This window comes from Eulemur rufifrons, chromosome 29, assembly GCF_041146395.1.
Source record: "Eulemur rufifrons isolate Redbay chromosome 29, OSU_ERuf_1, whole genome shotgun sequence".
Taxonomy (NCBI): domain Eukaryota; kingdom Metazoa; phylum Chordata; class Mammalia; order Primates; family Lemuridae; genus Eulemur; species Eulemur rufifrons.
Window position 1 is genome coordinate 59739151 of NC_091011.1, and position 25070 is coordinate 59764220.

The following is a 25070-nucleotide window of genomic DNA, read 5'->3' on the forward strand; positions in this document are numbered from 1 at the left end:
GTGATATCTTAAGAAATCATTTTCTCCCTTATAATTCCAAAGTGCTTTTAAAAACTCACTTCATTATTTAGTCTACACATTTTTGGGAGGTAGGTCAAAATTATCCTCTAGTTGCATGTGAGGAAACTGAGGCACAATGAGCATCAGTGACTTATTTCCGGTTACATAGAAAATCCATGATGAAAGCAGGATTAAAATTCAGATTTAGTGACTAATGTGGCATGCATATGTATGTGCAAGTAAATTATAGAGCACGGCCTGAGTAGCATTTGGTATAGAAAACCCATTTTGACTATTTTGTATGAATAAAGTACCGAGACTTGGATCAGAACATAGAAAGGGCCTCCAATAGGATCTAATCCAGCTTCCTCCCTTAGGAAGGTTCACAGTAATGAAGGGAATACAGAGCCCTTACTATAACTAAATCTCAGGTCAGCTGACTCCCAGAATCACCATCTTTTAAAAAAAAAAAAAAAATTGGTATTCCACCCTGGCTTAATAAAAGGTAGAATCACGATTAGTGGTCATTTACTATAAAAATATAAGACATCTGAATCATGTAAAACATAAAATACTTATAAATCTTGATATATTTAAAGTTAGAGCTAAGAGACCAGAAAAAAAAAAAAATGAGTGTAGAGAAAATAGAGAAAATTTAATTCAAAGCATATGGTCTATTAACATGTAATATCTACATTTATCACTGTAAAATGTTTCATTGTGCTTAGCAGAAGGTCTTTTAGATTTATAAACAGAAAATTGCATAAATCATATTCCTATAACCATACTCTTTCTCATCCTCTACCCAACTCAGAGGGCTTTTGATTTAGGGATTGTAGATGTGGGATAGAATATACTGTTCCCCTTTTAAAAATTTATCTCTATGATGGTCATGGCTGCATTAATGCCAAAGAACTGTACACTTAAAAATGGTTAAAATGGTAAATTTTATGTTATGTACATTTTGCCACAATAAAAAATTTAAGTCTTTAAAAATGATAACTTAGAATGAACCCCTATGTTTTTATGCTTACCAAAATAAATCACATTTTTAACATTTGGCATATGAGCTAATCTTGCTAGAGCAAGCACTGCTATGTTTATAAGCATGTGGAAGTCACTTTCATAATGTGAATGTAAGAAAGATATTTGTATGTGTAGGCCTCTGTACTTTTAATACTTTACTGATTGGGGAAAATAATGTCAAAAATAAATAAAATACCCTACTTGGGAAAAGAAAAGTGAGATTATCTGACATAGGCAATAAATGTTTTTAAATAAAAAGGCCTGAAAAAACATCTAAGTGGGTAGACAGCCTGGACTCCCCTTGTAGAAGGTCCTGAAGGATAGAAAAAACAAATTAATATCAGTTTTTTATAACCCCGGAAAATTCTACTACCACAAAAGTAGAATGCTTTAGTAAAAAATTTCCATTGCAATGCTTATACCATGATACAAGATTTAAAATCCACATTAGCCAATTCATTATTTAAATAACCCACACTAAACCCTTCTTTCACAGTTTATGAGATGGTAATCATATTGGTAAGCAAATTATTACACAAAACATAAAACACAAACTTGCAGAAGTTGCTTCCAAATGTAAAAAATCATAATATTCATAAATTTCTTAGTCTTTTCATTTGTTTTCAAATTTATATCAGATGATGCCTTTTTCATTAAAAGCATCTGTGCTCATATTTATTCAAAGTTTTCATCATCTGTATTTAGGTATCTTGATTCTCCATGCTTCAAGATAAAAAAATCTTCAGTCTTAAGTCCATATCTTTCTAGAGCTTCACTCAGTTTCACTGGAGGCTCTAAGTAATGCTAGCAAAGGGCACAGAGAAGAAAAATAGAAAAAGATTAACAATATGTGTATTTGGGGAATATTTCAGTAAGAGTTCAAACTAAAATAACCAACAAATGCTTAGTTAAAATAATGCCTATTTTTTTAATTGAAGCATTAGCAAATGAGTCTACTACATTTTCTAATACAGTCTGAGTCATTAAGTCAATAGAAATATTTATTGTTGGGTAAAAATCAATCTACGCCAACACCTATGTGTCTCAAATTTGGTACCATCTTGAACATCATTGGATTGCATGAAATCTGATCACTATTTCACTATATGAAATTCTGATCTAAATGGGAATCCATGCCAAAGATGGAGAGAATTAAATGTTACCAACATTTTGAAAAACATAGAAATCTGAGACTGTGTAACTGTGATTGTGTTATGTGTGTATAAACAAATGCTAAAGCAAATATTTTTGGCTGAAGAAGGGTTGTTATCCTCGAAACCTCTAGCCAAATACAGAAACCATAGTCTACAGAATGAAAGAGGATCCTAGAGAATACAGCTTTGACGGGTGGGGTTTCCATATTCCCCATTATTTCCTCACCTTTTCATAGCTCAATAAAAAGGCAAGACAGTACACAGTGTGATTCACAATGTTTTCACCCACTCAAATGTTTTCCAAATATACTGAGACCACGTGAACATGGAATAAAGGTATTTATACCTTTTAATATCTTAATAATTTATTAATGAATGATAAATCATTTCATCGGTTATTTCTCTTTTGGTCTAAATCTTTACATTGTATAATAGTTATTTTTTCTTTATTCAAAGGATTTTTTCCTAGTTTCAATTTGAAAAGTTGTAAAATGTGCAAGTACAAACCAGGAATTAAAAAAAATATATCAGTCTTTGATCTAATCGCTAGTGGAAAATCTGCCTCTCCCCAGGCAACAAGTATCTTTTGAGTGCCTACAAAACATGCCAGACTAGAGAAGCAAACAAAAATCCTTGCCTTCATGGAGCTTCTAACACAGAGACAGGTAAGAAATGAATAAGAAAATAGATACTACCTTAGTGGTCGATACGTTCTGGGGAGAACAAAGGAGGAGGATGCTAAGTGCAGGGGATGGAGATTTAACTTCAAATACAACAGAGTCTAAGAAGTCTCCAGGAAGGTGGCATTTGAGCAAAGACCTGATGGAGCAGATTGCATAGGGCATTGTAGAAAACTATGAGAGCTGAGGCTTTCACTCCAAGTGTAATGGGAAGTTACCAGCTCCCGGTGGCAGAGGAGTGTCATGATCTGCTTCAAGTTGTAAAGTCACTGCCCTCTATAGTGTTTACAACACCAGAATGGTAGCAGTGAAGGTGGTGAGAAGTGGTCAAATTCTGAATATAATCTGAAGGTTGAGTTGATTGTGTGTTGGCGGGGGGAACTGGATGGATTACATGAGAGAAAGAGGAATCAAAATTTTGGCCTCGCCGGGCGTGGTGGCTCATGCCTGTAATCCTAGCACTCCGGAAGACCGAGGCGGGAGGATCGTTTGAGCTCTGGAGTTCCAGACCAGCCTGAGCAAGAGCGAGACCCGTCTCTACTAAAGATAGAAAAAAATTAGCCGGGCACGGTGGTGCATGCCTGTTGTCCCAGCTACTTGGGAGGCTGAGGCAAGAGAATAGCTTGAGCCCAGGAGTTTGAGGTTGCTGTGGGCTGGGCTGACGCCATGGCACTCTAGCCCAGGCAACGGAGCAAGACTCTGTCTCAAAAAAAAAAAAAAGGGATTTTGGCCTAGTAACTGGAAAGTGGGAGTTGCCCTTTACTGAGATGTACAATAAGTTTGAGGGAAGATGAGGAAGTTGGATTTCAGATTTAGTTCTAGGTACCTAATAGACATCCAAGTGAAGATGTCAAGTAGGCAGTTGGATATATAAATGTGTGGAGCATAGCGGGTAAAATTCTAAACTAGAGAGGTACAGAAGACAGATGGTATTTAAAGCCATATGACTAGATTTCACCCCCAAGGAAGTAACCAACTAGAGAAAAGAAGAGGTTGATGGACTGATTCCTAAGGCACTCAGTGTTTGGAGGGAGGGGTGATGAGGAACTAGCAACAGAGACTAAGGGACAGCCAAGGCATATCCATCGGACTGTAGATGTGCTGACCCCTGCGATTTCCCCAAATGTGGGAAGCCCGACTGCATAATTTGTAGTAGTTGGGGACTGTGTTCACAATCTCCCCTAATTAAAAAAAAAAGACAGCCAATGATGGACTAGGAAAACCAGGGAAGTTTCTTGAGGCTTAATTTTAAATGCACGGGTTTGGTAATAGTTACTGGTCACACACAGGTCTTCTTTTTTCCTCCTTGCTCACTTCCAGGTTCATGGCTGTGTTTAAAGGATCAAGGATGTCTTTCAACTGACTACTGAATAAGTTAAGTTTTAACTATACCTTTATTACTTATTAACGGATAGATAACAGGAATCTACTTTTAGTCTATTTTTTATATAAAGAGATCACTATAACCAATAAAATTTAACTTTACATAATAGTCTAAGTCAAGATTTTTTCCCCAAATAATTCCCTAAATTATTTTAGTTTAAGAGATTTCAAAATGATGAAATTCTTGTTAAATGATTTTTCTCCAGTGCTCTACGAGTCTTAGCCAACAATACACATACACAATCACCCTACACTAATAAATTTCCTTGCTAAACTATAACTTCAGTGTAGAACATGATGTTGTATGGATTTTGATAAAGTTTTAGTTGGCAGTAGACCCTTTGTCTTTAATCTGCCCAGATTTAGCAGTATCTTTCTGAGTTTCTTCATAGGTCAATTCTTGACTGTTTCAACCATCTAGCAGATAACCCTGGAAGTAGGCAAGAAAGGCTTTTGAATGACTGAGAGCTCTATCTCGTAGTCTGAGCACTTTAGTCCACAAGGGAGATAAAAATACCCCACAGCCATGGGACCAAACAACTATATACCAATAAAACAAGACAATAGGTCAGAGATCAATATGAGCAAGTAAGGAATGCAGACAAGCTCCCAGCACTCTGTACCCATAAATGGTCAGGCAACTAGCCCCAGACAACTCCTAAAGGGGTCACTGTTTTACAATCTACTACAATAGAATACATGCAAAATAAAGACTCGGGTCACTTAAAAGTTTACACATACATTATGTAATACCTGAAATTTTTTTCCATCAAAAATAGTGATTTAGGTTTCAGTGCTTACATACATCATCTAGAAAATCCACTCATCATCCCCCCCCCCCCGATAAATTAGGTATTGCTATATATGCAATTTTAGAGCACTGCCAAGTTAAGGACATCCTTAATCAGCTTATTTTACAGTAAGTGGCTGTTATAACAGCTTATATGCAAAAAGTTGTAAAGTGTTTAGAAATCATAGGCTAATTGTCCTCTCTAAAACTTCCATCTACTTTATAATGTAACAAATTACTAGCTGTTGCTTTTGTTACTTAACTAACATCAAAATGTGAACAAATTCCAAATTGCTGAAGGCTAAATGAGTTTTTATTACATCTCTCATTAAGAAATAAAGATGAGGTTAGATTTATAACAGGAATAGTTCTTAAAGGATGAATAACACAATAATTCTTGAATATAGGTTTCTCATCCTTTTCTCATTTTCCCCATCTGTGTAAAGAGCACAACTGTCTACCCAATTACTCAAGCTAAAAATCTAAGTGTTAATCTTGATTCCTTTCTTTGCATAGGTTTAATAAAATACTATTACTTCATCTAAGACACTGATATAGATATAGATATATAGATAGATATATGGAACACATACACATACACACACACATATATGGAATAAGAAACTGCCACCAAATATAGTAGTATGCCACTGGAAACCAGTCTCAAACATCCCCCTTCCCTAAACACATACACACACAGACACACACATACACACACACATATTTACATTCTCATTCACCTTTCCCACCCTTGGTGGTTAATCATTTATCCATTCTATTCCCTCTCCCAACAGTGTGGCTAAGAATTGCTGCATCACAGCTCAGGGTTGCTGCGTCACTGGATAGGAATTTTGACTGGGAGTGGGCGAGTAGGCAGGCAATGTATTAGGTAATTCTGGAACAGGCTGCATCTCTGGGAGAGGGCAGGCCAGAAATGAGACAGGGGAATGCTTAAAACAGCAAGAAAACACTGGGTTCCTGCAGAGAGGCCCTGGGATATGGAAGATGCCACAGAAAGCAAAGAAACCAAGTTCTAACTATCCATTTCTAAATTTTGCTCAGGGCAGGCCCTTGACCCAGGAAAGGAGAGAAAGCTTTATGCTATCCTCTGATTGATCCCAGAACCTTGGCCTGTAGTAAAGCTCTAGGATCTAGCTCCTTTACGGAAAAATCAGCTCTTCTGTTTTAGTCTAAGAATAAAACCACATTTATCTCAATGCCTGGCACATAGCAGACACTGAATCAATGTTTACTGGGTGAATAATATTTTTCTAGAAAATTCCACACTGTCTGTCTAGCCTTACTTCTCCCATTGCTCTCTGAGCCCTCCATTCTCCTGCTGAACTGACTCCTCACTGTTCCCCATGCTTACCACCTCTGAGCCTATGCTCTGCCCTTTCCTCTGGAAATGCCTCCCTCCTTGCCTTTTTCAGAGCCAAGTTCAAATGTAACTTGTTCCATGAAGCTCTCCTTGATCCCTCCCATCAGTGACCACTTCTCTGTCCCACATGACAGCACTTCCCCCTTCCGACATCTGTATCACGTACACGTCTTCCATCTTCCGCTAGAACAAGAGCCTCCTTGAGGGGTCAGACATCATAGCTCATTTTTCTATTCCCCAGACTACACACACAGATTTTTGGTTACCTAAAACACATGCTTCGTTAACAATAGAAATAAGCCAAAAGAAAAACACACAATGAGGCTTTTTCACTGCATATAAATGTTGTTTGCTAATTGGTATGACTTACCATCCTCATTCATATGGTGACTGTGATGCCTATGCATGGTCTGATTCCTCAGTCTGGTCTCTGAAAACACCACCAGGGGACGGTGATGCCTCAATCCTATCATTGGTCTGACACATAATCAAAGTTCTTTTTATCACAATCAAACTCACCTCATTTGCTAAGGCAAAAGTTCCCCAGTGAATTGCCACAGATTTCTTTGTTTGGACATCAATGTGAATCCTTACAGCTTCTTCTGGGTCTACGTGCTGATATTTCATAAACCACCTGATGAAACACAGCAATTTATTAATTCTGGCCTTTGAAATATACACTAAATTCTAATTACTGCTTCATTTAATCAACTTTTAAGATTTTACACAGGAATATGAATGTTTAAGAAATAATCAGTGTGGTTATTTTCATTTTCACTCGCCCTCCCTATTCCTTTGTTTGATTTTGAATCAGCACACCTAAGAATTAAGCTATTTTGCCAACAGAAACAGCAACATGCAGTAGTGGTCCTGTCAACCACTTTTCAGTCACTGAACTCACACTGGATTCATCTAGGCGCACTGGACTCATCTACAGAAGTTTTAATAAATACTGCTGACTAGTGTGCACTCTCAGTGATTCTGATTTTAATTTTCTGGGGTGTGACCTGGGCACTGGCATTTTATAAAGCCCCCCAGGTTGAGTCCAATGTGCAGCCAGAGTACAAAACCACTGGATGGAACACAAATAATGCAGGGGAGGATGAGCTAGAAACCAAGTCTGGAGGGCAGGTCAACACTAGATTGGAAAACAAAGCACAACAAAACAGATTCTACAGAGGATTAAGTCACAATAGGCAAAAGTGTCTCCCTTTAGTCCACTTTTCTACTGAAAAATAAAACAAGCAAAATTCTTTCCTGTACAAATTGTCATACGATAAACAAATCTCAAGTAAAACTCCCCTCTGAACAAAATTTTGTTTCATGTATAATTTGATTTTACTGATGATTCATTTGAAGACTTATTGTTCATTTAAAAAGTAGATAATTTACAGTCCTGGATATAAATCAAAGAAACTGAATATAAATGGGTAAAGAACTGAAAACCAAAACTTCAACTGCAAAAGAACCTGAATGTCCTGCTGATAGAAACTTTTTTTTAACTTACTAAGGCAAAAAGCAAACAAAACTTAGTTTATAAAATTTAAAGATCAGGAGCAAAAAAATCCAATTACTATTCAAGGAATTTTATTTACACATCACAAAACTGAACAATGAGATGTTTGGTTTGGCAAGAAGAGAAACTACTGGATGACTGAGATGGAGATATTGTGGAAACAATGAAAGGCTGCCTAATGCCTTGGGAAAAACAAGGGCTCAGGAGGTAGAAGGCTTGAGTGTGAATCCCAGCTCCAACAGTACCTAGAATGCCTTTAGAAAGTCTCTCCAAATTCTCTGAGCTTCCATTTCCTTGTCTGTGAAATATAACTTTAGCCCCATCTTGTAAGGGTGATGTGAGGATTAAACAAGACAAAGTTTACGGAAGCATCAAGTACAGCACCCACTTCATAGAATTCTCCCAAAAGAGTATAGAGTGGCAAAATCAATCCTCTCAGAAGAAAGAATTACTACTTCTGATGCAAAGGAAAAAGTGTACTGTCTACAAGCAAATCCTTTGCCTTCCAAACCATCAGTTTAGAGGAGGAAATGCAACACTGTCTTCACGTTATACATATCCTGGTCTACCACTGCCAACTAACACTATAGTGAGGACCAATAGATATGGATCCAGCACAGGGACTTCCGCACTGTATAGAACAGCACAGAGAGGTTCATCCATCTGCAACAGCTAGAGGGTTGTTATTTACTGTTAGGAGTTGCTGGGTCCTGTGGGAGCCTAAAAACAAAGCCACTGTGTTCTCAACAGCGGATTAGAGAAGCACTGTTCCGCCATATCTCCCGACACTCAGAATTCAGGGCAAGATGAAAAGAGTTTTTGGAGTTTCTATTGTTTTTTTTTAATCCTACTGCAAATCAAAGGGATGAATGTATTCCTTTCTACCCTCATGTCTATCTGAAATAAATTTAAAACCTCTACTCTGATGTAACCATTAAAATAAAACCTTAAAATCCTAATTGACTGGATAAAACCTGGTTACAGATCTCCAAAGAATGAAACATTCCAAAGCATATCACTGAAAGTTGTTTTTGGTGTAATCATCTTGCATCTGTAGAGCACTCTCAACCTTTGTTGAATGGATAATCTTATTTCTAGAACTGTCAGTACTGACCAGAGAAATAGATTACACAGTAGAGGCTACCCCAACTGAACTCACTAGGGGCAAATACCAGCCTCCTGTCCTTTCCTCATCTCAGAAGCAACACGGCTGCAATGCAAGCAGGAAGGAGGAATTATGTGAATAAATATGTGCTTATTGGTTGTACACATTTTATCGTCATGAATATGTGGCAAATTTATATACTGCTACATATGAAAATGTATTTTCATAATTACAAAGAGATACTCTAACATATTAAGAACACATTGAATAAAGCCCAATACCATATGAAATTGATTTGTTATCTTTCTATTCTCCTCGGAAAAAAGAAAAAAAGGAAAAAAAAAAAAAGAAGATGAAATTGATTTGTAACTGTTCTAAAAAATATACAGGTTGACTGATGTTTTGAGATGTTTCATTAGAATTATAATTATTTAACTGGAAAGTGAAATTCAAGTACTGCTATTGATTTATAATAATTTTAATAATTATCAGGAACCAAAAAAGGTAAAACATATCTAATCCCCAAAATAAGAAAACTAGCAAAAAACATACAAGGGAGAAATAAGCATTAATAAAGACAGGGGAAAAATAGTTGTAGTGAATCTAAAAAGATAACAAGTATGACAAAATCATGAAAAAAAGATCAGATCCATATAATTCATCTATGTAATAGAGAAATACTTGTTCTTCTGCTTGTAGGATTACCTAAATAAAATGCATTTGTATGTATCTATACATACACTGTAGAATAAAATAAAACTCTTTTTTTTTTTTCCAGACATGGTCTCACTCTGTCACCCAGGCTGGAATGCAGTGGCATGATCACAGCTCACAGCAGCAGCCTCCAACTCCTTGGTTCAAATAATCCTTCTGCTCAGCCTCTCAAGGAGCTGGGACTATAGGTGCACACCACCACACCTGGCTAATTTCTAAAATTTTTTTTGTAGAGATGGGGTCTCACTGTGTTGCCCAGGCTGGTCTCAAACTCCTGGGCTCAAGCAATCCTCCCACCTCGGACTCTGAGAGTGCTTGGATTACATGTGTGAGCCGCCATACCCAGTCAAATAAAACATTTTTAAAATTACCCCTTATTTTGTTAGTATCAGTGTTTATTTTCTCTTTACTTGTACACATAAACCAAAGTTAACTGAAATCTAACTGAATTCTTTGAAATCACTTCTCTTTTCCCTAAACAGACAGTATTAAGGAAAACAAAGATAATGAATGAATCTCCCAGCTCTCCAATGACAGTGTGACCTTTAGCTTCTCTAAAGATAGGTGATGTGTAGGTCAAGGTTGGAGAATGAGCTGTGAGTAATGCAAAAATGTCACAACCAGATTAGCTTCAGTGCTGACTGAGATAAGACCATCACAAGGGACTAATGCCATAGACCACTGCCTTGTTTTTTCTCTCTGCTAAACATAGGAGAGCTATAGGACAGGGGATTGGTGCGTTCCAGTCATGGAGCAAAAAGTGCTTATATAAAGAAAGGCCAGGGACAGTGGCTCACACCGGCAATCCCAGCACTTTGGGAGGCTGAGGTGGGAGGACTGCTTGAGGCCCCAGGAGTTTGAGACCAGCCTGCACAACACAGTGAGACCCTGTCCTCACTAAAAATAGAAAAATTAGCTGGGTGTGGTGGTGGCTCCTTCAGTCTTAGCTACTTGGGAGGCTGAGACAGAAGGATCACTAGAACTCAGGAGTTTGAGTCTGCAGTGAGCTGTGATTGTGCTACTGCACTCCATCCTGGGTGGCAGACTAAGACCCTACCTCGGGGGGAAAAAAAATGTATTCTCCATGTCAAAGAAAGAACAAGAGTTAATTCTCATCACAAAAAAAGATAAGTATGTGAGATAATGCACATGTTTAAATAGCTTGATTTAGCTATTACACAACATATACATATATCAAAGCATCATGTTGCACACCATATATACAATTTTTGTCAATTTAAAAATTTTTTTAACTTAAAATATTTTAAAATTTAAAAAGAGTAACTAAATCTGACCCACCAACCCCCCATCAATGTATAATAAGGTTTACCATTAAAATCACAAATTACACAGTATCACAAAGTCATAACTACTTTTAAGTTCAGTTAACTTATCACACAGCCAGAATGTTTCTTTGGAAGTCTACGTACCTTGGTTCGTAAGCTCCAATGGGAATAGCTGCAAGGTCAAAAGGTCCAAATCTTTTTCCTATCTCTTCAAAAGCAGGGCAATAACCAGTATCTCCTGCAAAAAAAAATCGATTCCAAGGCCCCAAGACAGACCAGCTGCCCCACAGAACCTTGTTGTCATCCATTAGCGTCCTTTTACACCAGTGTTGGGAAGGTGTAAAGACAAAGGTGACCTTATCATGTCCGGGGACACAATTCTCCTCCCACCAGTCCAGCTCAATCACATTCTCACAACCACATTTTTGCATCCAGTCGAGGAGACCCAAAGGCACAAACCATCTCAACTCATTACCAAATCGCTCATTCAAAGCAATGACAGAATTGTAATCCAGATGGTCATAGTGGTTGTGGCTGATAAGGACCGCGTCTATCCGGGGGAGTTCACTTATTGTGCACGGGGGACACCGAAATCGCTTTGGACCCATGTACTGGAACGGTGAGGCACGAGAGCTAAAGATGGGATCCGTAAGAAATATGAGCTCATCCATCTCCACCATCACCGTTGCATGCCCCAGCCACGTGACTCTTAAGCCAGCTTCCCGCACTCCAGCTTCTTCAGGGTCAGCGACAAAATACGGCGTTAGCACTGGGAGTTCTTTGTCAAGTTCCTATGTGTATACAGAAAGACAAAACAGCAGTTAGGAAAAAAGGTATTGTATCATCACAGACTGTATTTTGACCTAAATTATAGCAAGAAGGGCTATTTTGGTAGAGCTGAAATCATTCAATAAACTTGCTATTTTTGCTTTTTCCTTGAAAATGCAAACTTCTTTCTGAATCTGACTTAACAATCCTGATAATATAGTAATCTTTCTTTTTCATTCCAAATGCAATAAGCAAAGGCAAAATTAAATTGGAAACTTTGAGTACTGCCAAATTTATCAATTTTTTTAAAGGCTTTTTTTGGTAGTGGCAGAAGCAGACTGGCCCAGATGCAGTCACTTTTATGTCACCATTTCCCTCAGCTGGTATGCGTGCTGCTGAAAACTGCCCCCAAAGCAGGGCAGTCCTTGGCAGCAGTAAAGAAAGCTTATGACCATTTATTTGTAGCTCTCGGATCTCAGATATGAATCTGACCTTGAGTACATATAATTTAAAGTACAGCACTGTGATGATCCTTGGGCAAACCACAGTCATAAACAGTCCTCCTCATTCCTTAACCTTCCAGTTTTCTACCATTGATCAAACCGAAGTGCAATAGGATCGGTGCCCGTGAGAAGCTAAACATTTGGGAAGGGGTGGTAAATAGATGTAAAACGATAACCACAACTCATCCATTTGTTTTTTACTGCTACATGTATTTTCATAAGTTGCTAGAAATCAATTTTAAAAGGCTGTGGTATTGGATAAGCAATTAAATAAAATATAAGATATGCTACAGCCTGATACGAAGGAATGAAAAGCCCAGTTGCCAAAGGCATCATAGACAGTGACTTGTCTTGAGTTCCTGAAGAACAATGAGAAATTTATGAGAAAAAGCAAGAAGGGTATTTCAGGCATAGAAACTACTCAAGAAAAGGCACACAGCCAAACAGGAATATGGTATTGGGGGCAGGGGCCAAACTAAATCTATAAAGGACTGGAACACAGTAAGAGCCTTGAGTGCCATACTCCACCCACAGACAATGAGGAAGCGTCTTTCTGTGCATGCACACACAGACATGATCCAATTTATGTTTAGATAAAACAATTCTAGAGTCCCAGTGATGGCTGAAGGATATCACAACAGTTGCCAGGCTGTAAAGAGATAAGGACCTGAACCAGGGAGGCAGCAGTGGGCAGAGACCAGAGAGGGCAAATGGCGGAGATGCTGGTGAAGGAAAACTGAGAGGTCACTGGAAGAGTCTGAATGGGAAGAAGCCCTGCACGGGAAGAGAAGGAGCAGCACAAGTGGAAGACGACAAAGATTTCTCTTAGCCACTTTAAGCCTTAGTTTCCTCATCTGGAAAATGACTATAATAATTATACCTACACTTCATTGCTGCAAGGTCTGAATTAGGAGTGGCGGGCACACAATAAGCATTCTACAAGTATTCCAAAAGAAACAGAAAGCAAGCTCCGACCCTGACAACCAATCAGGCACCAACCCTATGGATCTCCTGCATTTCCACATAGCCACTACCCTAGTTCAGATCCTAAGTAACATCCAGACACTTTGATCTTTCAACTCTCTGCCTGTCAACTCAATCCATACGCAAAAGCCACCTCAAAAAACGTCTATTAAAGGATAACTCTCTGCCCCGCTGAAAAATCCTCACTGTTCTCCCCTCCCTGACAAAGCCTGTCTCACCTCCATAGCCCAGCAGTAAGCTCTCCATGGACTGCCCAATTCTCTCCAGCTGTGTTTCATGACACCCCTCTACATGTGCTCTCTGTCCCACCTACAAGCAGACTAGAATGCTGCATGGAACTGATTCCACTTCTCAGGTTAAACTGTCTTCCTCCTCTCATCCCTTTGAGACCAAAATCAAATCGTGCAGCCTTCGTGAGGCCGCCTCTGAGTCTCCACAGCCGGAAGCACTCACTCCTGGCTCTCAACTTCCAGGCCTCTCTGTTAACACGTCTCCTCTGGATACTCTGGTTATATGTATATACAATTCACCCCATGTCTTATGTAATTTGGAATCATTCGTTCACGGTGTCTGGTTCGGTGACTGAAACACAGCACATACTCAATAAAATTTGTTGAATGAATGAGTAAATAAATGAACGTCAATTTTCCAATTGGCTGTCAAATTTGGTAGTTTAGTGAATAATAACAAATGTCATATGGCATACTTACCAAGAATTAGGAGAAAAGGGAGATGGAATGAATATAAATTGAGTACCTACCATGTCTGGCATCATACTAGGTACATAATCATGATGATGATAGTAAGCACTCCATAAATGGTAGTTATTGTTAATATTATTTTGTGTTATACCAAAGTACTCGATATAATATATCAAGTACTCCCATTAAATCTCATTTAATACACAATAAAAAAAAAAGTAACAGTCTAGGGACCAGGTGGGGAGAATAAGGGGAAATGGATTACAAAAGGACACAAAGGAACTTCAGGGATGATGGATATATTCATTATCTTGATTATAGTGATATTTTCATGGGTATATACATAGGTCAAAATGCATTAGGCCGGGCGTGGTGGCTCACGCCTGTAATCCTAGCACTCTGGGAGGCCGAGGTGGGCGGATCGTTTGAGCTCAGGAGTTCGAGACCAGCCTGAGCAAGAGCGAGACCCCATCTCTACTAAAAATAGAAAGAAATTATATGGACAGCTAAAATAATATATATAGAAAAAATTAGCCGGGCATGGTGGTGCATGCCTGTAGTCCCAGCTACTCGGGAGGCTGAGACAGGAGGATCGCTTGAGCTCAGGAGTTTGAGGTTGCTGTGAGCTAGGCTGATGCCACGGCACTCACTCTATCTAGCCCGGGCAACAGAGTGAGACTCTGTCTCAAAAAAAAAAAAAAAAAAAAAAAATGCATCAAGTTGTACATTTTAAGTATGTGGAGCTTGTATTATGTTAATAAAACAATTTTTAAAATTTTAAGTAGCATCATGTTTAAACAGTGCATCAAAATATCTGTAACAAAATTGCCTGAAAACTGCTGCATTTTCTTATTTGCACTAAGTTTAAAAGTCATCTGAAGGTTAACATTTGCCATTATCTGCTGACTACTGGGGGGGAAAAAAACCTTCACAGGAATAACTCTAGCAGCCTCAACTTGTTCTCCAAAGTACTAACAGGTAAAATGCTAAAAGAAGCCAGTCACAAAGGACCACATATTGTATGATTCCGTTTATATGCAATACCCAGAATAAGCAAATCCAGACAGAAAACAGATTAGTGGTTTGGGTGGGGAGGGGGAGGAATTGGGGGGATGATAACTAAGGGGCATAAGTTTCTTTTGGGGATAATAAAAATGTTATTAGATTGTGGTGATACTTGTGCAACTCTGTGAATATACTAAAAACCATTAACTTGTATACTTTAAATGGGCCAATTGTATAGTATTTGAATTATGTCTCAATAAAGCTGTATAAAAAAAGGTAAAGTAGTACAAGAGATCTGAATTAAGTAGTCACACTTTTCTTTATGTTCTTTCCTTCATGTTATATTGTTCCTATGTCCATCACAAAAGAGTAGCTTATTTTAAAGAATTTTATCTCTAGCACTAGTATCCCATAAAATTCAAAGAAACGGAATCTCCAATTGAGATTCCAAAAAGAAAAAAATCATTTTTGACTTTCTAACTTAATCACCAGAGTTTGAAAAAGCGTGGAGAAAAGGGGGTGGGGAGGAGAGGGATTCTTATTTATTTGAGGAAACCAAGCACTCATTTGCCATTTTCTTGGCTAGATCAAAACTTTCGTGGCTGGTCTTTCTTTTTGAAAGCTGCAAAAGGGAAAATCCCCAGACCCATAACTAACCAGTACACTAGTTAATGTTTTACTTTTCTTGGGAAAGGGGAAACATCCTAACATTCATTCAACCACTACTCTTTCCCAGGTGCTTTAAGTATATTATGTCACCTAAATTTGTGAAGCAGACACTACTGCTATTTTACAGATGACCAGACCCAGGCAGATTGGGGTCACTAAGAAACAGGTAAGTGTCCAATCAGAAGTGGAATCTAGGTTTTCCTGACTCAAAAGACCTCCTTTTTCACTAACTGTAACTCTTTCCATGGCATAAATGATATTAACTTACATTAAAATTAAACAGTAAAACCTTCATTCTTGTTACTATACTTATTATTTTAAGACTATGTGTTTGTGTATATGAGTGAGACAGAAGAAGAGAAGGATTTTACTCAAATCTGTTTAAATCATGCTTTTAAAAGATCACTTTTAAAGATGTGTTAATCCTTTTCTTCTAATTGAAGGTATACATTTTTATCATCTTAAAAAACCTTACTACCTATATTATACTTTGCAACTCAGGTTTTTTAATTTAAAAAATAGCATTTTTCTTTTTCAAATTTATTTTTAAGATGCATGTGAACATTGAATAGAAATTTATCTATTACCAAAATAACTCCAATTCTATTAATTATTAATGTTAATATTTGACATTTTTGTCATGCAATGCGTATTAGGAATACAAGATCCATCAAAATGACTTAGTATTTTTGAACTCCTTGATTATATGAGAAAATGTTCTCTATAAAATATTTGGAAAATACATAAAAATATAAAGAGTAGCCATCCATTATATCAACATGCATAGATTATAACCACTGTTAACACTATGTTATCTTTACTTATAGTTCTATTTTTTGCACGGTTAAGATCATATTCATATTTTCTAGTCTTTTTTAAAATGTATATTGTGACATTTTCACCCAGCACTACAACTCTATGAGACATTTAGTACTTAAAAATGAACTGAATAAATTCTTGAAGAAATTGCTCAGCATGTAAAATTTTAAAAAAGAAAAAAGATGAAATATAGGAGAATTTTTTTTAAATTATAGAGAATTGACTGGGAGGTCCAAAATAGAACTAAAATAACTAATAATCATTTTAGAATGAAAATATGGAGTGAAGGAAATTTTCAGAGAAATAGACAAGAAAATTTGCTAGAAATGAAGGAAATGGATTTTCAAACTAAAAGGATCCACCAGGTACTGAGCACAACAAATAAATTAAAAAACTACACCTCATGGCAAAACTTCAGAACAGTGGTGCCAAAGAGATGATCCTCAAAGTTTCTAAATCGAAAATAAAGGTTGTGTACAAAGGATCAAGAATAAGAATGGAGGCCGGGCGCGGTGGCTCACGCCTGTAATCCTAGCACTCTGGGAGGCCGAGGCGGGTGGATCGCTCAAGGTCAGGAGTTCGAGACCAGCCTGAGCGAGACCCCGTCTCTACTAAAAATAGAAAGACATTATATGGACAACTAAAAATCTATATAGAAAAAATTAGCCGGGCATAGTGGTGCATGCCTGTAGTCCCAGCTACTCGGGAGGCTGAGGCAGAAGGATCGCTTAAGCCGAGGAGTCTGAGGTTGCTGTGAGCTAAGCTGACGCCACGGCACTCACTCTAGCCTGGGCAACAAAGTGAGACTCTGTCTCAACAAAAAAAAAAAAAAAAAAAGAATAAGAATGGCACTGAACTTCTCCACAGCAATACTAAAAAGAAAGTTACGGGAGTGGTGCTGTCAAGTCTGAGAGAAAACAGTTTGCAGACTAAATTTCTATACCCAAGCCATCAATCAAGAGAAGAAAGACATGTCAGACAAGCAAGGTTTCAAAAAATTTACTTTCCAGGTACCCTTTCTCAGGAAGCTCATTAAAAATGTGCTCCACCAAAATGAGAAAATGATGGAGAAGGGAGAATAAGTGGGATGGAAGACAAGGGCCAAGAAGGAAGAGGCAAAGGAGCCCAGAATGATGGTGAAGGGTGCCCCAGCACAGGAGCTGGCAGAGACCCTGGAGGGTGTCAGCCCAGATACAGCCCAGACTGAGGATCTTTCTCCCAGGAAAACTGTGTTGAGAAGCCACAGGAGGCAGGGAAATAACAGTGTATAGAAAGCCAGGCAGATGAAAAAAGAGGTTTTGTGAACATCATCGATTGCAGAGGAGGTACGTAAGGAAAGGAGACAGCCATGGTGCCTTACTTGGTTCACCAATGAAAACTAGATAACCGAACAATAATGCAAACACTGAAATCAATTTAACCAACGATTGTGATGCACCTATTCTAGCAGAATAGGGAAAGGTCAAGCAGAATCATGAAAGAGGACTGGGCATGGGGGTTGCAGAGTTGAGTTAAATATGATACTCCAGGGTGAAAGTCAGTAGGTAATGCCAGGGAATAGCATACGGTTCTTTTCCTTGGAAATATTAAGGTAAACTCTAGAGGAAACATCTTAAAGGTTGAAAGTTATTGCCTGTGGGGAGGGGGACTGGGTGGCAAGAGCTGGCTAGAGTACTGGTATTTTCTCTATAAGCCTTTTTCAGTACCATGTTTTTTAAACTATGCACATGTATTATTTTCTTTATAAAAATAAAAAAGCAACCTATAGCATACTGTAGCACAAATATAATTGACATTTCATTTTTTCAAAAGACAGCCTTTTCTTCAATATCACACATCTAAAGAGTGCATTATATATTCAGAGTACTTTTGTGTGTCATGTGAACCTCAAAACAATCATAGTAACTCAAATTATTTTATCCTCACGTTATAGATCAAAACAAAACAACCCAGGAATTTCCTGAGGGACTGTGATAGAAATAAGGTCACACAGTCAGTGAAAAATCCTAAACCTGAATCTGTGGTTTCCAAACCCACAGATTTCTACCAGGCCTGTCGTGGCAGCTGTTCCGTGTTCTGTGTTTCACACTCCAATTTGACTGCCCAGATGCACTTCTGTAGTAGTGATTAGGACAGCCTTCCTCAACTAATGAAACTCAGGAAGTACCTGCCCCCTTCCCCCTTTGAAATTCTTCAATTGTCTCTTTTCCTGAGGCTTTTGGTGACTGCGATCAACAATAACAGACAAGGTCACTGAGCCACATGCAACAGCACAAAGCAAAGACAGCATCTGAACAGGGTCCAGCCCGTGAACTGGCTCACTGCTCTAATGACCTGCATGAGGCCATGATCAGGAATGGTCCAAGTAAAGAAACACTGTTTTCCAAGCAGGCAGCTAAATTGGGTAGCTATGCTTACGACCCATTTTCATTTTATTTTGACTTATTCTGTCAGTTTATACTTTCATCATGTTTATTCTAAACTACTTTCGTATTTATATACTTAAATACAATATACTATAATGTGGTATGATATAAATAGGCAAGGTGTGGTGCCTCACACTTGTTATCCCAGCACTTAGGGAGGCTGGGGTGGGAGGACTACTTGAGACCAGGAGTTCAAGACCAGGGTTGGCAACACGGTGGTACCCCATCTCTACAAAAAATTTTAAAAAATGAGCCAGGTGTGGTGGTGAGCACCTGTAGTCCCAACCACTCAGGAGGCTGAGGCAGGATTCCAAGGTTATAGTGAGCTATGATCAAGCCACTGCACTCTAGCCTGGGCAATAGAGTGGGACCCTGTCTGAAGAAAAAAAGAGGCTGGTATCCAAAAGAGCTTAAGAACCATTAGCCTGGTGAGTCCTCAGAGATTCAATCCCACTTCTAGGGTATTTCTCAAATCATTAGAATGGAGAGATGTCTTTTCACCTTCACGTGGTCACTTACTTGTTGAAATGAAACAAAACTAAAGACATCATTACTAACCTCTGTATTTTTAGAAGGTGTGGCTCAAAAACTAGAAAGAAACTGACCTCAACATGTAACCTACTCATCTTGGCCACCTGCCCTAACTCTCCTCCTCATAGCTTCACAATGTATTTCTCTTCTTGTGGGGTTCTTTAAGAGAAAGGGGAAAGAAAAGGGAAAAAATCCTTTCTTGTTCCTTTGTCCCATCCTCAGAGCTAAAAACATATAAGGTTTCATCTATTAATGTCCTGCCTCAATGCTAAAAAAAATTCACATTAATCAATCCTGATAACTAGGAATAATACTATGAACATTCCTAGCATCAAAGTGATATCAAAGAAAAATGGACATATTCACCAAGAAGATCTAACACCAATACCACCACCCAACACTTTCACCTACCCTCACCCCCACACCTTCCTGCTTCTTCCCACTACAGACCAACGCTTCTGGGATGCCCCCACTCTTTTCATACCATACCCTACTCATGATGTCACATTCCTTATTTCTCAACTTACTACAAAGACTGGCAGGACAGGGGCTGGCAGATAAGAGAAGCCTAAGATTTGGGGGAAGGAGGTGGTTAAAAACTAAGAAAGGAAAAAAAGGTGCTTCTGCAATTGGGAACCAATCTCACTCATCTAATACTTCATGACAAATGTTAATAAGTTTCATTCTAAGTAAAACTAGCACATTTAAAGGCTAGGAGCCTATTGTCAATTTTCAAAGGGTCCAGAGAGGTTATCTGAAGATTCCTTTCATAGCTTTGGCTGCCTTACCCAAAGACTGAAAGCCCGGCACTGCAGGCCATGCCATCACCCTTATAATCCATATTCCAAACACACATCAGGTTACTACTTTCTAGAACACATCATATACTTTCTCACCTTTGTGACCTTGTTCATGCCATCATCTACCTGGACAACCACTGCCAAAATACTTCTTAGCTTTCAAGGCCCAGCTCAAATATCACCTCCTCCATGAAGCCATCTCCCACTCTACCTGTCAGCATCCATCACTTTCTTTCCTATACCTACAAAGCACTCTATCCCTACCTCTAGTTGCCACCAGATCACAGTTGGTTATTCATATATATAATTTGCTGCTGAACTATTAACTTTAGGGCACAGGTTATACCTATTCACTTTATCTCCCCAGAACCTAATCCTATGTGTTATCATATAAAAGGGCTCAACTGGGCAAGCATAGTGGTGCATGCTTGTAATTCTAGCACTTTGGGAGGCTGAAGTGGTGGGATCATTTGAGGCCAGGAGTTCGAGACCAGCCCGGGCAACACAGCAAGACTCGATCTCTAACACAAAAAAAATATTTTTAGAGGGGTCTCACTCTGTCACCCCAGCTACAGTGCAATGGCATCATCATAGCTCACTGCAACCTCAAACTACTGGGCTCAAGTGATCCTCCCGCTTCAGCCTCCAGAGCAGCTAGGACTATAGGCATATGCCACCATTGCCTGGCTAATGTTTCTATTTTTTATAGAAATAGGGTCTCACTCTTGCTCAGGCTGGTCTCCAGTGATCCTAACCTCAAGTGATCCTCCTGCCTTGATCTCCCAAACTGCTAGGATTATAGGCATGAGGAATCACATCCAGCCTCTACACAACATTTTTTAAAATAATCAGGTGTAGTGGCATGCGCCTATAGTCCCAGCTACTCAGGAGACTGAGGCAGAAGGATCACTTGAGCCCAGGAGTTTGAGGTTGCAGTGAGTTATGATGATGCCACTGCACTCTAGTCTAGGCAACAAAGTGAGACCCTGTCTCAAAAAACAAATTAAAAAAAGGGGATCAATTAACTAACTTGAGCATCAAAATACAATTCACAGCTAAGCCAAGTAAATATGTCCAAAGAGTAAATAAAGGCTGGGCCCAGTGGCTCACGCCTGTAATCCTAGCACTCTGGGAGGCTAAGGCAGGAGGATTGCTTGAGCTCAGGAGTTTGAGACCAGCCTAAGCAAGAGCAAGACCCAGTCTCTACCAAAAAATAGAAAAATTACCCACGTGTTGTGGCATACACCTGTGATCCCAGCTATTCGGGAGGCTGAGGCAGGAGGATCACTTCAGCCAAAGAATTTGAGGTTGTGGTGAGCTAGGATAAAGCCACTGCACTCTACCCAGGGTAACAGAGTGAGACTCTGTCTCAAAAAAAAAAAAAAAAAAAGTAAATACAAAACACTCTAAAAAGCCAAGCGCTACCTCTTTAGAATGTGGAATGCTGCTGTGATTTCTCTCCATGATCACCCATTTGAGAACATTTGGAATTGAGGGATTCTTCCATGTTGGCCAAGGGTTAACAAATCTCCCATCTTTTCCTTTCTTTGATTTGGTCACATCTTCCTCTAGTCTGTAATCTAGTTTGAAGCTTTTCCTGGAAAACCTAGAAGAATCGCTTCCTCCAGAATTCTGTGCTGAATTTTGGCGTTTTCTTACTGCTTCTTTAGGATATTGGTTGCTAGTCACCAGGGACTGGTTGTTTTCATTTTCATCCATGTCCTTTGGTGAAGAACTAAAAAAAAAAAAGGCAGGGGGGAATGAGTATAAAAGCATTAAAATGTATTATACAGAATTGTTTCTTAGCCACTAAAAATTTCCCAAAATTTATAAAAATATTATGTCTGTTAGCTGAAACATTCTTCCTGCAAAACACAATTTTAGAATATAGTATCACTGCTTGCTAAATAGGAAAGATGTTTGTTTTACCGATTAGCACAGCTGCCAAGCCCTTCAAAAATCCCCTCTCTGCTGTAATCCGAAACAACATATTTCCCCAGACAGGATTTAAACATATGAAATTTTCAATTTCAATGACATTCTGTAGAATAAAGCACTTTCAGGAACCTATATTTTCATGCCTGCATTTTAAAAATATTATTGTTAACATCACATATTAAGGGCTGCTTTATGCTTTAGTTCCTTGAGGATACTTCAGTAACTCAAGTGACTTACATATAACCCCACTAGGCCTAGTCATTTTTACATTGATGATAATCTGTTACCAATGCTCCTAGAAAGTGCAATGAGCCCAAATGCCAGGAAAGGAGGTAACACGTTCAATGAGAAACATTTCACTTATGTATTTAACTGATTAACAATATAAATTCAAATTAATTCAGAGTGAGAACTGCCAAGTCAGTGCACTACGTATCTTAGCTATGTGACCTTGGGCAAGTTTTCTACCCTCTCTGTGCCTCAATTTCTTCATCTATAAAATGGAGATGACAATGCTTGCCTCCTAGGATTATTGAGAAAATTTAAAAAGCTAATACAAAGACTTGGAAACAGAGTAACACACACACATATGCACATGATCACAGTCCAATGTTCGCTGCTGCTGCTGACCTTGTTATTACTGCTACTACTTCCGCCACCACAACTGCTTAACTCAGGGCACCGAAATCCTTGATCCTGACCTACACAGGACTCCAGATACATAAAAGTAATAAATAATGTATTACGAGTATGAATATATCTGCCATGATCTTCATTTCTTTCCTATTCTGTTAAACAAACATTTGCTTTCTGTTTAATTAAATACATTGCACACACATAACACACTTTATAACCCTAAGAAAATAAGCATAGTAACAGAAAGCCAAATGTTATTTTTTTTTACTACAATGGTGTTTAAATAGAAATACAGTCCAGGAGAGAAAGGGAAAGAATACAAACCCCAGGTTAAACACATACGCTGAACCAAAACTTTTTTTTCCAAACTGTCTAGAGCAAATAGTCTATAGTCTAGAGAATAATTGCCATGAACAAAAGAAACCACAGCTGACAAAAGCTAAAGTGCACGCTGTTGCTGTTACGCAGCCATTGCTATGTGTGACAGAGCAAGAGCTAAGAGACTCTAACAAAACAAGCTTTGTATCTTCTGCCAATAACTTACCTTGCTAATTGTCAGTTTTGTAACCTGTAAAATACCTAATTACCTGTGGAAGTTTCGAAGGATTAACTGACATAAAGTACATAAAGTAAGTGCTTGGCACTTACAAATGCACATTCTTTTTTCCTTAATCCTGTTTAACTGGCCATCCATCTAAATTCTTTAAGTTTTATAAGAACTTAAAAGTGATCTGTGGATCACACCTGTTAATCCTAACACTCTGGGAGGCAAAGGTGGGAGGATCGCTTGAGGTCAGAAGTTTGAGACCAGCCTGAGCAAGAGCGAGACCCTGTCTCTACAAAAAAATTGAAAAAATTAGCTGGACGTGGCGGCTTATGTCTGTCGTCCGAGCTACTCGGGAGGCTGAGACAGGAGGATCGCTTGAGCCCAGGAGTTTGAGGTTCCTGTGAGCTAGGCTGACGCCACGGCACTCCCACCAGGGTGACAGAGCGATCTTGTCTCAAAAAAAAAGTGATCTGGGTGAGTTATCTCATTTCTCATAGAATCATACTTTTTGGGTTATAATTAATCTTTGGCTGAGGACTTTACAAAGGACAGAAACGATGACCATCCATTTAAATCCCACTTCATTTAACAGATGAAAACACACAAGTTTGGACAGTTTAAGTTGCTTCCTGACAATATGTCTAATAAATGGTATAGCTGACCTCATGCTACCGCCGTCATGATAAACAGCTTGTGAGATCTATGTATGTGTCATATACATAATAATTCTGCCAAATATATTAATAAATTTTTGGTTCATTGTTTTAAACAATCAGGGAATAAGGGAGAATGGAAAAAAGGGCATGCTAATTGAAAGACCACAAAACAGTCAAAAGTTTTCGGACAATATCTAGTAATCTAATGTAACTGGAACATAAAAAGCAAGTGAAGCTTGTCAGAGTCCAGACTGTACAGGGATAAAAGACTGGACCATAAGGATGGGACTACATTGTGAACCTGGACTGCCACGTTCGGGAGGCTTGGCTACACTGTAGGCAATGGGGAAAAATTGATCTAAAAATCGGTATAGTTAAGGAAGACAACTCTGGCAGCTGGATAAAAGTGAAAGACAGTGGCTAAAAACTGGAGCCTAGGAGATAGATTAATGAGTAGGAAACAGAAGAAGCCTAGAACATCCATCCATAATGCTACATGTTTCACACATTTCTTATAGCGTAATGCTCCCAGCAAGCCCTCAAGGTAGGTATTATAAATCCCATTTTAAAATAGTGCAGAGCAAACAACCTGTGTTTCAAACGGTGCTTCAAAACTTGGTAAAGATATTTCCATTATACTTATTTTCATCCAATTTAAGACACCATGAATTATAAGGCACCCTGTTGTTTTATGTGCCATTAAGAAAGTAAAAATGTTATTAATTATAATTAGGTCACACATTATATGACATATCCTGGTATCAGTGGCATTAAAATATGAATAAAATGTCTGTCTTGAAACGGATGAAATATAGCATTTTACATATGAAAATATACATTATGGAACAGGAGTGAAAGCATCAACCTTGGTAATTAAATACAATCAGAAGCATAATTAATTTGCTGATCTTCCTTCCATGAACAGCTAGTTATAGCATATACAAAATAACTAAATTTGGACTAGAAACCTAGAATCCAGAAGCAAATTTAAAGGTTAACAAACCCCTATGACAACTGAAAAAGTACAAATGTTCTTTTTTAAAGAACACTTT

The 25070-nt window shown here is 38.5% G+C and overlaps 1 protein-coding gene across 2 annotated transcripts; it reads right to left on the reverse strand.

Moving 5' to 3' along the window:
* Window positions 1-1701: 1701 nt before the first annotated feature.
* On the reverse strand, window positions 1702-21975 carry NAPEPLD (N-acyl phosphatidylethanolamine phospholipase D). 2 transcript variants are annotated; one of them, XM_069462129.1, is made up of 4 exons: window positions 21667-21975; window positions 11180-11826; window positions 6934-7048; window positions 1702-1830 (listed from the first exon to the last, which is right to left on the reverse strand). In XM_069462129.1, exons 1-4 carry the CDS (start codon window positions 21958-21960, stop codon window positions 1702-1704), a joined length of 1185 nt encoding a protein of 394 aa, XP_069318230.1. In that variant the 5' UTR covers window positions 21961-21975. The 2 variants fall into 2 exon arrangements, with proteins under 2 accessions (XP_069318230.1, XP_069318231.1); XM_069462130.1 differs by lacking the exons at window positions 1702-1830; window positions 6934-7048 and adding an exon at window positions 8496-8583 and having other exon boundaries at window positions 11168-11826; window positions 21667-21960.
* Between the last annotated feature and the right edge of the window lie 3095 nt (window positions 21976-25070).

Excerpts from the sequence above, each read along its gene's own strand:
- NAPEPLD (XM_069462129.1), bottom strand. The coding sequence starts at position 21,960 with ATGGATGAAAATGAAAACAACCAGTCCCTGGTGACTAGCAACCAATAT. Across the intron at positions 11,827-21,666 it reads GCATTCCACATTCTAAAGAG|GAACTTGACAAAGAACTCCC; the intron begins GTAGCGCTTGGC and ends GTATACACATAG. Across the intron at positions 7,049-11,179 it reads ATTGGAGCTTACGAACCAAG|GTGGTTTATGAAATATCAGC; the intron begins GTACGTAGACTT and ends GTGTTTCATCAG.